The 16,592-nt window shown below is 42.4% G+C and overlaps 1 protein-coding gene across 2 annotated transcripts in view; it reads left to right on the top strand.

Moving 5' to 3' along the window:
- WWC2 (WW and C2 domain containing 2) overlaps positions 1 to 16,592 on the top strand; it is a 289,038-nt gene that overhangs the window by 138,936 nt on the left and 133,510 nt on the right. For both annotated transcript variants that reach the window (XM_077477273.1, XM_077477274.1), the window contains exon 5: positions 5,447 to 5,526. In XM_077477273.1, coding sequence (XP_077333399.1) covers positions 5,447 to 5,526 — 80 coding nt within the window. The remainder of the gene's footprint in view (positions 1 to 5,446; positions 5,527 to 16,592) is intronic.

Here is a 16,592-nt window from a genome sequence, read left to right on the forward strand (position 1 = left end):
TATGTATTTACATATGTTTGGTAAAAAAAATCACAATAAGCGATTATTGATTGGTTTGCGCAAAAGTTATAGCGTTTACAAAATAGGGATAGTTTTATAGCATTTTTATTAATAATTTTTTTTTTTTTTTACTAGTAATGGCGGCGATCAGCGATTTTTTTATTGTGACTGCGACATTGTGGGGGACCCATCGGACATTTTTGACACATTTTTGGGACCATTGTCATTTATACAGTAATCACTGCTATATAAATGCAGTGATTCCTGTGTAAATGACACTGGCAGTGAAGGGGTTAACCAGTGGGTGGCAGCGTAGGGGTTAAGTGTTCCTAGGGGTGTGTTACTAACTGTGGGGGGGGTTGGGCTTTCATTTAGTTAACACTGATCTCTGCTCCAATCACATGGAGCAGAGATCAGCGTCACTAGTTGCTAGGCAGAATGGAGAAATGCTGTTTACACGGCATTTCCTCCATTCAGCCGTCCCGTGAGACGATCGCGGGGATGCCCGCGGCGATCGAGTCCGCGGGTCCCGCGACCGGACTCACGGTGGTTCTGACCAGCGCGGGAGCGCGCCGCCACGCTCCCGGTGGCAGGGCGGCATTGAAGATTGGACGTACCTGTACGCCAATATGCCTGCCCGTGCCATTCTGTCGACGTACATCGTCGTGCGCTGTTCGGGAACCGGTTAAGAAGCGGAAAATGAGGAGTTCTGTTGAAACCAAACCGTGGTCAGGTAGACCAACTAAAATTTCAGCCACAACTGCCAGGAAAATTGTTTGGGATGCAAACACACAAATAACTTCAGGTGAAATACAGGACTCTGAAAAATGTGGTGTGGCTGTTTGAAGATGCACAATAAGGAGGCACTTGAAGAAAGATGGGCTGCATGGTCGAGTCGCCAGAAGAAAGTCATTACTACGCAAATGCCACAAAGTATCCCGCTTACAATATGCCAAACAGCACAGAGAGAAGCCTCAAACGTTCTGGCACAATGTCATTTGGAGTGATGAGACCAAAATTGTGCTTTTTGGCCTCAACCATAAACATTACATTTGGAGAGGAGTCAACAAGGCCTATGGTGAAAGGGACACCATTCCTACTGTGAAACAAACAGATGGATTGCTGATGTTTTGGGGATGTGTGAGCTACAAAGGCACAGGAAATTTGCAAAATTTCTAAATTGATGGCAAGGTGAAGGCAGTATGTTATCAAAAAATACTGGAGGAACATTTGCATTCATCAGCCAGGAAGCTTCGCATGGGACGTACTTGGACATTCCAACATGACAATGATCCAAAACGCAAGGCCAAGTCGACCTGTCGTTTGTTACAGAAGAATAAAGTGAAGGCTATGGAGTGGCCATCTCAGTCTCCTGACCTCAATATCATTGAGCCACTCTGGGGAGATCTGAAATGTGCAGTTCATGCAACATAGCCCAAGAATTTACAGAAACTGGAGGCTTTTTGCCAAGAGGAATGGGCAGCTTTACCATCTGAAAAGATAAAGAGCCTCATCCACAAATACCACAAAAGACTTCAAGCTGTCATTGATGTTAAACATGTTATTAACGACTTGCTTACTGGGCATTTCATTTAAACCCCCCCACCCAAACCAATTTTCAGCTTTCAGCGCTCTCACTATTTGAATGACAATTGCGTGGTCATGTAACACTGTACCTAAATGGAATTTTGTATCATTTTTCCCCCCACAAATAGAGCTTTCTTTTGGTGGTATTTGATCACCTCTGGTCTTTTTACATTTTTTTTAACAAAAAATAAACAACCCAAAGATTTTAAAAACTAAAACAAAACCGTTTTATATTTTGTTATAAAATTTTGCAAACAGTTAATTTTTCTACTTCATTGATGTACGCTGATGAGGTTGCAATAATGGGCACTAATATGCGGCACTGATGAGGTGGCACTGGTGGGCACTGATGGCTGCCACTGATGGGTGGCAGTAATGGGCACTGGTAGGTGTCACTGATAGGCACCACTGTTAGATGACAATAATGAGGCACTGATTGGTAGCACTGGTGGGCATTGATAGGTGGCACTGTTGGCACTGATATTAACTGGTGGGCACCGATTGGCACTGTGGGCATAGAAGCTTCTGTTTACATCATGCGATCATCTGTCATTGGCTGGTAAGGGGCCAATCTGTGATCACCCGAGTCTCACTGACTTGTTGATCAGAGTTTGTCGCTTGAGGACCTCCCAGCAATGTAGGGCCACGCTGTAGTCGTCATTCAGCTATAGCGTGGATGGGAAGAGTTTAAGAACTGGAGTATGTAAACTCTTGTTTGGGGTAATTTTGGGTAGTTTCTGTTGTCATTATGATTTAAAATGAGTAAACACAGTTGATTGATAATAAATGCCATCAGCCAAACACTAAACATGAGTGAATGAAAAGTTTGTGTTGTCACTAATATTCTTTGAAAAATTGCCAAGAAATCATAAATTCTGCCAGGGTATGTAAACTTATGAGCACAACTGTGTATGTGTGTAATAAATATATATAGTACCAAAACGTGCACAATCCTAAAAAATAAAAATTGGGAAAAATAAAATAATCCCCAAGCGAATAGTCCACATTACATTAATAATCAAATAAATTGTCCATAAGTGCTCTAGTTGTAGAGTTGTAAATATCCGTGCTGTTCTGAAGTGTGTTCTCTTACAACATAGGGAAATTTAAGCCTGTTACCAGAAGGGGTGGATCCCAGGTTATAGGGATCAAACACACTTTTTGTTAATTAAACCAACTGCAATATTCCGCTCCTTCAGCTCCAACGAGAGACCCTCTTCCTGTTGTAATGGTAACTTCCCCAGAGTATGGAAATACTTTTAATATGATTCCAGCTCCACTGAACATCCTGCTGAGTGCTCTCCAGCACGTGAAGATATTAAAAAGGAAGAAACTTCATAGTGCAGTATGTAAACAAGCATTTTATTAAACAAGTCTCATTACACTTTACAGAGATAAACTAAGAGATTCCAAACAAAACACAGCCATGGAGCTCATCCTGCAGGCTGGTGCGTGGTGACATCAATGATTGCAGCTCCACCCTTCTCTACAGCATTTGTTACATTATTTACCTGTAATGAAGAATGTCGCATGATGCACCATGCTGGATTCTGTCGAAATCTTTGCTGCAGGGCTGCCCTGTCCTCTTCCTGCTGCGGAGCTTTTGGCTCTAAAGGGGATGAGCAAAGGAATGTTAATGGGGGTGCTATAAAGGTGGTGAGAACAGTAATGTGAGGAGGTGTGCTATAAAGGTGGTGAGGACAGCAATGTGATTAGGGGGGGTGCTATAAACGGGGTGAGGACAGGAATGTGATGAGGGTACTATAAAGGGTGTGCGGACAGGAATGAGGGTTGGGGACTGCAATGTGAAGTAGGGGTACTAATAAAGGGGGTGAGGACAGCAATGTGAAGGGGGGCTGGGGACCGCAGTGAGAAGGAGGGGTACTATAAAGAGGGTGAAGACAGTAATGTGAAGGGGGGGGTGATATCAAGGGGGCCGGGAACTGCAATTTGAAGTAGGGGGTGATATAAAGGGGGGGACACAGACAAGAATGTGAAGGGGGGCTGAGGACTGTAATGTGAAGGGAGGGATGATATACAGGGGGGCTGAGAACACTGATGTTGTAAAAGGATTGTGATGTGAAGGGTCTGAGGCTAGGTTCAGATTATTGTGTGCTGTGTTCTGCGTGTAGGTGGCTCATTTATATTAGTGGGCTGCCTTATAAGCAGAAACACAAAAAAATTAGTCCCGACACTTTTTTTATTATAATTTTTTTTAATTGTGCCGTACCAAGTTGCTTTGGATTGTGGCACCACGCGTTGGGGCATTGGCAAAAAATGTGCCACATTTGCCATTGTGCAGAGGTGCCATCGGGAGCCAAACATATGATTCAGACCTTGGCTGTAAGAAGATTTTACTGGCTGGACCTTCACGAAATTTTAATTCAATACCCCTGCTCTAGAGTTTGGACCGACTGAGTGAAGTCAGCTGATAGTGGGCTTTAGCCCACTGTTGGTTGAATATGGCTGAGAGGAGTGCAGAGCTAAGTGCGCTCCTGTAATCTCCAGGAGAAGTAGGGCCAAAAGAGCTTTGGCTTTACCCCTCCTTTGATGCAGCTGAGCCCAGAGACCTAAAGCTGTTAAACCCTGCAGCATCCAGCAACTTGCACATCATGGGATATACTTCATTACAGGCAAGTAATGTAATTAAAGCTGTAGAGAAAAAAATTTTTTAGCTACACTTCAGCTTTAAAGGTGTAGGGACACACTAGCTCTTTAACTGCTTCCTGACCGCCTCGCGCAGATATACTGCGGCAGAAGGGCACGTACAGGCAGAGAGGAGGAACGGGGAGATGCTAATGTAAACAAGCATTTCCCTGTTCTGCCTAGTGACACTGTCGCTGATCACCGCTCCCTGTAATCGGGAGCGGTGATCAGTGTTGTGTTAATAAAAGTCAGTTAGCCAATCACAGGAGAGGGGGCGGGGCTGATCTACAGCTCCGTGTTTGAATGGAGACACAGAGCCGCAGCTTGGGTGCCTCCATAGCAAGCTGCTTGCTGTGGGGTGGCACTCGACAGGAGGGAGGGGCCAGGAGCAGCAAAGAGAAAAAGAGGATGCAGGCTGCCCTGTGAAAAATCAAGTCACAGAGGAGTTAAAAGTAACATGTTTGTTATTTAAAAAAAAAAAAAGAGACTTTACAATCACTTACAGGAGTACCGTATTTGGTAGCTCTAAGCACAACTACCTGTAATCTATTTTTTGCTGTGTATGTTCCAGGATGGGCGGTTTGTTCATTAGTGTTATGCTTGGTACACACAGGTGGTATTTTTTTTGTTCAAACCAGCGGGCTGAATGAAAAAGAGGAGCTCTCTGTACTAACTATGCAATATTAGAAGAGCAATCTCCCTGCTGAAGTGTTCTGACAGGGGGGCTGGAGAGACTGCTGTACACATTGGCAGAATGTTGGACAGTTTCTTCCAGGCTTTAGGGACCACCATGTGCAGAGGGACCTTGACAAGGCAGTGCAGCTTTCACATAGACTTGCAAATATATGCTACTAACACCTCTGTTTTTAATGCATAGTGCTGGCTATTTCTTTAAGTTTTTATTACTGTCTGTTTTATTATCTGGCAGATTTCCCTGCACTTTCTGTACTCGGTGACACAACGGGGAGTAAGTGTAAATCTCAAAATGAGGGGAAAAATCCCACCTTTGACAGATGTCATTAAAGGAAGGGACCAAATTGGACAATGATTCCAGTTCTGTTCAATGGACAACCGTGCGGTTTTGGGTTTTTCGCACCTTTTTCCTTACTAATATCTAAAAGTAGGAAAAAATAGGAAAAAGTTTTGGCTGGCATTTTAATTTAACTTGCTAACTTAATGTATGATCAAGATCGACACTTTGTTTTTCCACTAGGTTAAAAAGTTGAAGAGGGAGCTGTCACAAATGAAGCAGGAACTACTGTACAAGGAGCAGGGGTTCCAGACATTGCAGCGGTGAGTTTTTAATGACAACTTTTTCTTCAGTCAACACTTTGTTGGTATCCTGGCATGGCAAAGTCAGTTCTCCACTTCTCCTTCAATCAGCATAACCTTTGTGTTTAAGGACACGTAGAAAAACAAGAATGTTTTCCATCACAAGTCATGAGGTTCCGCCACTTTTCTTGCCTTGCAATGATAATCCTCTGCTTGTGACATGACACTTTTTCTGCTGTAACACTGTGGCATTTGGGGCTGAGAAGGGGTTAGAACACAATATGAGCTGATAATAAAGCAGAGATTAGTTCTAGCGCTAAACTATAACCTTTCACATATCTCTTGACATTGACATTTGCAGCCATTTATACTACTGAGGAAGGTGAAGATGGTTGTTTTTTTTTTTTTTTTTTTTTTTAGCACTAATGATTTGTTTCTTTCATTTAGTTTGAAATAGACCATTTGAAATATCATGGGAAAGCATCTTCCTATTAGCTGTATACTGAAGGCATAAAAAAATTTGAGAACCCTTTTTTTAATTTTTTTTTTAGGATTTCCTTGAACACAGATAAAAATTACCCCTTAATTTTTATGTTCTTACATTTCTTTTTACAGGTTTTTAAGCTATCTGAATGCATATATATGGATAACACTCATATGGATAACACTCATTTCTGATAGGACATCCCTATCAATGCCCAATCAACAGATCTACGGGAGTCAGTGTAAAGGCTGAGTTGCCTTAAAGCAGAACCAATGTCCCCGCTTTTAGGCCTCTTGCATATGGTACTGGTGTTTTGAGCGTGGATGTGATTTCAGTGTTTGTTTTGCACAAATTCGCACATATGTATGCGTGTTTGTGCATGCAACGGCGCAAAATACTGACTGGGAATGCAGATTTTTATTTTTATTTTTTATTTATTTTTTACTGAGGAATACTCAGCGTTATTTATGCACCAGCTACATTTTAGCTCTGTAAAAAAAAAAAATGCTGTACTGAGCTTTTTCAAGCTACAGTATGCAATAGGCCTTACTCTTACGGCTCTTTATCGCAGAAGAGACACACAATAAAATACACTTGCTTGCTGTGATTGGTCTCCGGCTTGTGGAACGAGCTGCGTATGTGCAACTCAGCGTACAGTGCTGGCCCGATACCTGTGTGCTGGGATGACTGACTCCTGTGCATACGCAAGAGTGATGTCATCCCATGCTGCCAGCGGAAGACTGGCACACAGAAAATCCGGGCGCAGGCAAGGAATGGGGACGATTTGAGGTAAGGCAAGTATTGATTCCTTTGGTTCTGTTTTAAGCTGGTCATACACCTCTTGAACTTTGCCCTGAATCTGCTGAAATTCGAGCAGTAGGTGGCCCTGTCGACAACACCAACCTCGACAGAAGTTGATTGAAAAATCAAAGGAGTCGGGTTGAAAATTGTTGCCCGAACAGTGATTGCATCCAGTCAGTTATTTAATAGATTTTTTTCTATTTCCCTTTAGCATGGCCGAAGTTGGGGGTTGGGGCTAGTTCGGAGTGGGCTGCATGTCCTGATGACATTGCTTCAGCTCCTTCAGGCCCCCCCCCCCCCAATTATTATGTAGAGCCAATTAGAGTTGTCAGTAAAGCGCATGCAAGGGTTTTTGACTATGGGGAGAATCCAGTTTTTACTGAAAACTTTGCCGCGTTGTATGGCTTGGATTCAGGGGGGCCTGAAAGAGTTGAAGTGAGGTTAACCAGGGCATGTGACCTGCTCCAGATATATATATTAGATAGATAAATAATTTCTAAACCACTGGTAACAAAAGTGAGTACACCCCTAAGTTAAAATCCAGTATTGCCTTAACCCTCTTGGGCATGGAGTTCACCAGAGCTTCACAGGTTGCCACTGGAGTCCTCTTCCACTCCTCCATGATGACATCACGGAGCTGGTGGATGTTAGATACCTTGCGCTCCTCCACCTTCTGTTTGAGGATGTCCCACAGATGCTCAATAGGGTTTAAGTCTGGAGACGTGCTTGGCCAGTCCATTAACTTTACCCTCAGCTTCGTAAGCAAGGCAGTGGTCGCCTTGCAGGTGTGTTTGGGGTTGTTCTCATGTTGGAATACTGCCCTGCGGCCCAGTCTCCAAAGGGAGGGGATCATGCTCTGCTTCAGTATGTCATAGTACATGTTGGCATTCATGGTTCCCTCAGTGAACTCTAGCTCCCCAGTGCCGGTAGCACTCATGCAGCCCTAGAACGTGACACTCCCACCTTTGTACCTGGTTGCTGCGGCACACGCTTGAAACCATCTGAACCAAATAAGTTTAACTTGATCTCATCAGATCACAGGATATGGTTCCAGTAATCCATGTCCTTAGTCTGCTTGTCTTTAGCAAACTGTTTGTGGGCTTTCTTGTGCATCATTTTTAGAAGAGGTTTCTTTCTGGGACGACAGCCATGAAGACCAATTTGATACAGTGCAAGGCGTATGGTCTGAGCACTGACAGGCTGACCCTCCCCCCACCCCTTCAATCCCTGCAGCAATTCTGGCTGCACGCATACATCTATTTCCCAAAGACAGCCTCTGGATATGACACTGAGCATGTGCACTCAACTTCTTTGGTCAACCATGGCAAGGCCTGTTCTGAGTGGAACCTGTCCTGTTAAACTGCTGTATGGTCTTGGCCACCGTGCTGCAGCTCAATTTCAGGGTCTTGGCAATCTTCTTATAGCCTAGGCCATCTTTATGTAAAGCAACAATTCTTTTTTTCAGATCCTCAGAGAGTTCTTTGCCATGAGGTGCCAAGTTGAACTTCCAGTGTCCAGTATGAGAGAGTGAGAGCGATAACACCAAATTTAACACACCTGCTCCCCATTTACACCTGAGACCTTGTAACACTAACGACTCACATGACACTGGGGAGGGAAAATAGCTGATTGGGCCCAATTTGGACATTTTCACTTAGGGGTGTACTTTTGTTGCCAGCATTTTAAGGGGACAGCAAATTTATGCTGTTATACAAGCTGTACACTCACTACTTTACATTGTAGCAAAGTGTAATTTCTTCAGTGTTGTCACATGAAAATCTAGAATAGATTATTTACAAAAATGTGATGGGTGTACTCACTTTTGTGAGATACTGTATATATAGATATGTATATACACAGTGCTGTGAAAAAGTATTTGCCCCCTTCCTGATTTTGTATTTTTATTATTTTTTTTGCATATTTCTCACACTTAAATTATTCAGATCATCAAACAAATTTTAATGTTGCACAGTTTTTTTTTTTATTATTATTATTTAATTTATTAAGGGAAAAATGCTGTTCAAACCTGCCTGGCTCTATGTGAAAAAGCAATTGCCCCCTCCCATGCTAAATCATGAATGAACAGTGATTGACCACAATTTTTTGGAAAGCTGAGTTAAATTTCACTTGCCACACCCAGGCCTGATTACTGCCAGACCTGTTGAATCAAGAAATCACATAAATAAAAGCTGTCTGACAAAGTGAAGCACGCTAACAGATCACAAAAAGCTACACACCAAGCCACAATATATAAAAAAAAAAATCAAGAACAGATTAGAAACAAACATGTATTGGTCTAGGAAGGGTTTCAAATCCATTTCTAAGGCTTTGAAATTCCAGTGAACCACGGGGAGAGCCATTATCCACAAATGGAGATAACTTGAAACAGTGGTGAACCTTCCCAGGAGTGGCCGGCCTACAAAAATTACTCCAAGAGCATGACGACAACTCATCCAGTAGGTCATAAAAGAACCCAGAACAATATCTAAAGAACTTCAGGCCTCACTTCCCTCAGGTAAGATCAGTGTTCATGATTCAACAATAAGAAAGAGACTGGGCAAAAATGGCATCCATGGGAGAGTTACAAAGCCAAAGCCACTGCTGACCAAAAACAACACAAAGGCTCATCTCACATTTACCAAAAAACAACTTGATTATCCCCAAGAATTTTAGGTAAATGTTCTGTGAACTGATGAGACAAAAATATAACTTTTTGGTATGTGTGCGTCCCGTTACATCTGGCATAAAATGAATACAGCATTTCATAACAAGAACATCATACAGTCAGACGTGGTGGTAGCATGATAGTCTGGGGCTGTTTTGCAGCTTCAGGACCTGGATGACTTGCCATAATTGATGAAACCATTAATTCTGAGCTCTACCAGAAAATCCTAACACCCCTTTCACACCAGGGCGTTTTGCAGGCGCTATAGCGTTAGAAATAGCAATTGCAATCCGCCCTAAAGAAGCTGCACCATTGTGTGTAGTGTGAAAGCCCCGAGGGCTTCCACACTATAGCGGTGTGCTGGCAGGACGTCAGAAAAAAGTCCTGCCAGGAGCTTCTTTGGAGCGGTGAAGGAGCAGTGTGTTTACCGCTCCTCCTCTGCTGCTCCCCATTGAAATCAATGGGGCAGCGCTGTAATGCCGCCGGCAAAACACCACTATTGCGGCGTATTGGCGGCGGTTTTAACCCTTTCGCGGCTGCTAGCGGGGGGTAAAAGTGCCCCGCTAGCAGCCGAAATGCGCCACAAATCTGGCGGTAAACGCCGCTAAATATAGCAGCGTTTTACCGCCGATGCAAAGGGTGGTGAAAACACAACAGCAAGTCCACCTCCAAATGGTTCAAACAAAGCAAAATGTAGGTTTTGGAGTGGCCTAGTCAATGTCTGGACTTAAATCCAATTGAGATGTTGTATCATGACCTTACACAGACCGTTCATGCTGAAAACCCTGCAATGAGGCTGAATTAAGAAAGAAAAAAAATCTGCAAAGAGTGGGCCAAAATTGCTCCACAGTAATGTGAAAGACTCATTGCCAGTTATTGCAAATGCTTGATTGCAGTTGTTTCCGCCAAGGGTGGCACAACCAGTTATTAGGTTTAGGGGCATTTACTTTTTCACATAAAGCCAGGCAGGTGTGGACAGCTTTTTTGCCTTACAAAAATGAAACTGCAATTTAAAAACTGCATTTTGTATTTACTTGGGTTATCTTTGTGTAATAATAAAATTTGTTTGATGATCTGAGTCATTTAAGTGCGACAAATATGGCAAAAAATAAAAAATCTGAACTGGGGAAAATACTTCTTCATTGTGTGTGTGTATATATAGACACACACACACACACACACACACACACACACACACACACACACACACACTATATATAATATATTTTATATTAATTTTGCCTTGACATATTTTTAAAGGGGGGAACCTTTGATAGCTATTACGTGTCGGGACTGAGGCTCCCATCCATTGTAGGGTGTCATTTTTGGGACTGTGCAGTCTCGTACACTAGGCGTTGTCTGCCCTGGAACTGGCAGTTGGTTCTGAATTGAGTGCTTGTTATGTGTTTTTTTGCTGCAGTGTGTACTTTTTCAATTTAGTCATGTACATTAGCCCCGTTAGGTCGTTTTTAATGCTGTTCTGCTTCTCTTGTGTTTAATCTTCCAAAAATACCATTTTATAGTAGACATGCTTATGAAAGTCTCCTTTTTGGAGTTGTGAGGCTATAATGTTTGCAGTGAAGAGGTCACAAATGCCAGCAGGACTTTTTCTATGGCCTAGATTTTAGAGTATTTGATTTAGGCTCATTATAACTATACATTTTGAAACAAGCTAAATTTATCATTGTTCAGTCTGTATTCTCTGTGTCCTGCTTTTTCTGAGAGCCCAAAGAGATGAATGCTTTGAGGCAGGTTATGGAGCATCATGCAAGTCTATATACTGAGCATGATAAAAGTAGCTTCACTCAAGAAAGATGGAATAACAGATGGGGGGATAGACTGTACAACATGCAGACATTGCAAACATAGTTTAATCTAAAGACCTGTACAGCGGTCTGTCTGTCCATCTATCTGTCCAGCTATCGATGAACCTATCTAGAAAGAATGCCATGCCTTGTGACAGAGTTTGTGCATTTGTTTTTAAAGAGCACTTAAAATGTGTGTGTGTGTGTGTGTGTGTGTGTGTGTGTGTATATGAATATATATATTAGTATGTGTGTGTGTATATAAAGTTCATCCGGAAAGTATTCACAGCGCTTCACTTTTTCCACATTTTATGTTACAGCCTCATTCCAAAATGGATTAAATTAATGGTTTTCCTCAAAATTCTACAAACAATAACCCATAAGGACAATTTGAAAGAAGTTTGCTTGCAATATTTGCAAATTTATACAGCCTTTGCCATGACACTCAATATTGAGCTCAGATGCATTCTGTTTCCACTGATCATCCTTGAGCTGTTTCTACAACTTTACTGGAGTCTACCTGGGGTAAATTCAGTTCATTGGACATGATTTGGAAAGGCACACACCTGTCTATATAAGGTCCTACAGGTAACAGTGCATGGCAGAGCACAAACCAAGTCAAGAAGTCCAAGAAATTGTCTGTAGACCTCCGAGGCAGGATTGTATCAAGACACAGATCTTGGGAAGGGTACAGAAAAGAATTTGCAGCATTGAATGTCCCAGTGATCACAGTGGCCTCCATCATCTGTAAATGGAAGAAATTTGGAACCACAAGGACTCTTCTTCGAGCGGGCCGCCTGGCCAAACTAAGCGTTTGGGGGAGAAGGGCTTTAGTCAGGGAGGTGACCAAGAAGTTGATTGTCACTCTGACATCCAGTATTTCTCTGCGGAGAGAGGAGAACCTTCCAGAAGAACAACCCTTTCTGCAGCACTCCACCAATTCGTCCTGTATGGTAGATTGGCCAGACGGAAGCCACTCCTCAGTAAAAGGCACATTACAGCCCACCTGGAGTTTGTCAAAAGGCAACTGAAGGACGCTCAGACCATGAGAAACAAAATTCTCTGGTCTGATGAAACAGATTGAACTCTTTGGCCTGATTGGCAAGCGTCATGTCTGGAGGAAACCAGGCATAGCTCATCACCTGACCATTACCATCCCTACAGAGTGAAGCATGGTGATGGCAGCATCATGCTGTGGTGATGTTTTTCAGTGGCAAGAACTAGAAGACTAGTCAGGGAAAGTTGAATGTAGCAATGTGCATTGACAACCTGCTCCTGAGTGCCCTGGACCTCAGTCTGGGATGAAGGTTCATCTTCCAACAGGACAACGACACTAGGCACACAGCCAATATAAAAAAAAAAAAAGGAGGGGCTATGGGACAGCTCTGGGAATGTCCTTGAGTGGCCCAGCCAGAGCCCAGACTTGAACCCGATTGAACACCTCTGGAGAGATCTGAAAAATGGCTGTGCACCGACTTTCCCCATCCAACCTAATGGAGCTTGAAAGGTCCTGCAAAGAAGAATGGGAGAAACTGCCCAAAAATAGGTGTGCCAAGCTTGTAGCATCATACTCAAAAAGACTTGAGGCTAGAATTGGTGCCAAAGGTTCTTCAACAAAGTATTGAGCAAATCCTGTGAATGGTTATGCACATGGGATTTTTTTTCTTTTTAATACATTTGCAAATATTTCAAACAAACTCCTTTTCGTTGTCATTATTGGGTATTGTTTGTAGAATTTTGAGGAAAATAATGAATTTAATCAGTTTTGGAATAAGGCTGTAACATAACAAAATGTGGAAAAGGGGAAGCACTGTGAATACACTGTAAGCGCCCTTTAAAAAAATATAATGCGTATATATATATATATATATATATATATATATATATATATATATATATATATATATATATATATATATATAATACACACACTGCATACATTTTTATATTCTCTTCAGTCTGTACCTAATCACACTTTATACCACAATGCCATGTTAAGTTAGCCAAGCACTCTATTATTATATTAATACAACACAGTATTGTTTTAAATCAGCTTGCTTGCAAGCAATTTTGATAGGAATCCAAAGCATGTTTGAGAAATGGTCAACAACATACCACGGAGAAACAATGGGCAGTTGTTGAAGAAACTCAGGCAGACACCCAGAGAAATGCATGCTACACAGAGAGAAGCAGAACGCAGGAGCACATGTAAAAAGCCATAGCGACAGACATGTCAAATGTTATTACTATGAAATAATGCTTATTATATTCTACAGCTAAGTTTAAAGGAGGCAGAAAAACTGCAGACTTAGTAGCTTTAGATCTGAACCAGCCAATGATGCATCTTACGAGAGGAAAAAAATTCACTCTGCCCCAATGTTTCTGGCCCTTGAAAATTGATCAGCTGCATCAGTTTAGTGTAGAGAATGGCTCTACACACGGTGTGGATTTTTTAGTTATACTGTATGTGTTGATTTTATTCAGCCTGATATAAATAATGTAATGAAGTTGTGTTGATGTTTTAAAACAACTTTTGTATTTATGTATATTTTGCATTAATGTACGTCAGCTTTACAGCATTACACAATGACTATGCTTTATACTGCTGCTTATAATTATATTCTAATGCAAGTCCTTGAGCTGATTGACCCCATAAAAACAATGTTTATGTTTTAGTATGTGGCTAGAATAGTTAGCAGTTGTTCAGCAGGTGGGTTGCATGAGGTTTAGGGCCTGTTCACATTGGTGCATTGTAAAATGTGATATGTGCTTTTTTTTAAAGCATTTTTAGCGTGTTCTTAATGCATGGCGTTAAAATTTACAGCAACACATAATGCTTTTTAAATGCATTTTGGCATGGGTTTTCATCGCTGGTCACCTGAGAGAAAATTGACACATGACTCAAAAAGTGCAATTTTGGTATATTTCTATTGATTTTAAAGTGGAGGTCTGCCCATCGCTGCAAAAATTAAAAGCCAGCAGCTGCACATACTGCACATACTTGCCTGTCCTGGAGTCCAGCGATGTCAGCTGTTGGGTGCATATCGCCTCCATTGCGATTAAGGGAACCTAGCAGTGAAGCCTTATGGCTTCACGCTGGGAATCCAACTGCACATGTGCGAGGCTCCACTCCTCTCTCCTACTGGCCCGGCAACCAGGGAAGGAGGAGGGAGCCCAGACGGTGATGTCATTACCCGCGGTTGAGGCTCCTGGAAGTGGGAACAGGATACCTATGAAAGACTGACATCCTCCTCCGAAAAGGTGCCAAATGTGGCACCGGAGGGGTTGAGGAGTACAACGAGCAGAAGTTCCACTATTGGCTGGAACTCCACTTTAATGGGAGGCGCTTTTTTTTAAACAGGGCACTAAAGATGCAACAAGCAGAACTTTCAAAAATGCAGTGCACTGTAAAAAAAAGCGCAGCACATAGATGTAAACAGTTGGATAGGATTTAAAGGGGATTATTTTTCATGCTCTTTTGCCATGCTGGGAAGGTGCACTTTAGCACAACAGAAGCACACTAGTGTGAGCGAGGACAATTTTCTTAACCACTTCCAGCCCAAGGACGTCATATGACGTGATTGACTTTCAGTGGGGATATCGGAATGATGCCAGCAGCTGCAGGCATCATTCAGATATCTTTTTCAGCCAGCGATTCTGTGCACTGTAAGAACGATAATAGCGTCCGTTCAGCTGCTTGATCGTTCTTACAGGCGACGGGAGGGGACATCCCCCCCCCCCCCCCCTCCACCCTTCAGTGCTTTTCCGGGCTCTCCCGTGCGATCGAGGGCCTGGAGAAAGAATCCGCCGCTGCCGGATGAAGAGCATACAGATTTCCGGTGACCAGTCATCTCTATGACCATCGGAGGCTGGGAGTGACGCTATGACATCACGTCCAGGCCACGGATGTAAACAAAGCCGAGATCTTGGCTGGAAAACATTGGATCGTTCATTTTTCTTTGATGCTTTCCAGCCTGGGGGAGAGATGTGGGTTCTTATAGACCCCACATCTCTCCATAAAGAGGACCTGTCACACACCAGTCCTATTACAAGGGATGTTTACATTCCTTGTAATAGGAATAAAAGTGATCAAAAATTTTTTTTTTTAAAGAGAAAGTGTAAAAATTTAATTGAAGAACAATAAAAACTAAAAAAAGTAAAGTGCCTCCGTCCCTGTGTGCTCACGCACAGAAGTGAACACACACGTAAGTCACACCTGCATATGTAAACGCTGTTCAAACCACACATGTGAGGTATCGCTGCATGCGTTAGAGCAAGAGCACCAATTCTAGCACTAGATCTCCTCTGTAACTCTAAACTGGTAACCTGTAAAAAGCTTCGCCTATGGAGATTTTTAAGTACCAAAGTTTGGTGCCATTCCACTTGTGTGTGTGCAATTTTAAAGCATGACATGTTGGGTATCTATTTACCTGAGGTTACATCATTTTTCTCATTATAAACAAAAATTAGGTTAACTTTACTGTTTTGTTATATATATATATTTTTTTTAAAGGGAGTTTGAAAAATTGTTGCACAAATACCGTGTGACATAAAAAGTTGCAACGACTGCCATTTTATTCCCTAGGGTGTCTGCTAAAAAAACATATATACTATTTGGGGGCTCTGAGTAATTTTTTAGCAAAAAAAATCTAATTTTTGCATGTAGGAGAGGAGTGCCAGAATAGGCCCAGTATGGAAGTGGTTAAAGTGATCGTAAAGTCTATTTTTTTTCCTATAAAAATAAAAATTTTTTTTTTATACTTACCTGCTCTGTTCCAGTGCATTTACACAGAGCAGCCCAAATCCTCCTCTTCTTGGGTCCCTCTTCTGTGATCCTGGCCCCTCCCTCCTGTTGAGTGCCCTCATAGCAAGCTGTCCATGCAGACACTAAGCACTGATCCGGCCCGCCCCACTTGCCCTCTCCCCTGATTGGCTAGCTGACTTTGACAGCAGCAGGAGCCAATGGCGCTGTTGCTGTGTCTCAACCATTCTGGAGAGAGAATCTCAGACAGCTGAGACACTTGTGGACATCGCTGAACCTCAAGTAAGTGTTGGAGGGGGCTGCTTCACACAGAAGGCATAGAATGCATTAAGATAAAAAAACTTCTGAGTTTACAATCCCTTTAAGCCCCGTTCACACCTATGCGAATTAGATGCAGCTTGCACTGCATCCAATTCGCAGGACATTTCAAAATACATTCATTTTAATGAGGCTGATTCACATATCTGCGGTGCATTCACACTCCGCATTGCACAAGAAACGCGTGCGTTTTCTAGGCAGTGCAGTCCAGCTCAGGTGCAAATTCAGGCCCATTATCTTCTATGGGCACGC

This window comes from Lithobates pipiens, unplaced genomic scaffold, assembly GCF_037356315.1.
Source record: "Lithobates pipiens isolate NorthernLeopardFrog02 unplaced genomic scaffold, aLitPip1_a1.2 Scaffold_13, whole genome shotgun sequence".
Taxonomy (NCBI): Eukaryota; Metazoa; Chordata; class Amphibia; order Anura; family Ranidae; genus Lithobates; species Lithobates pipiens.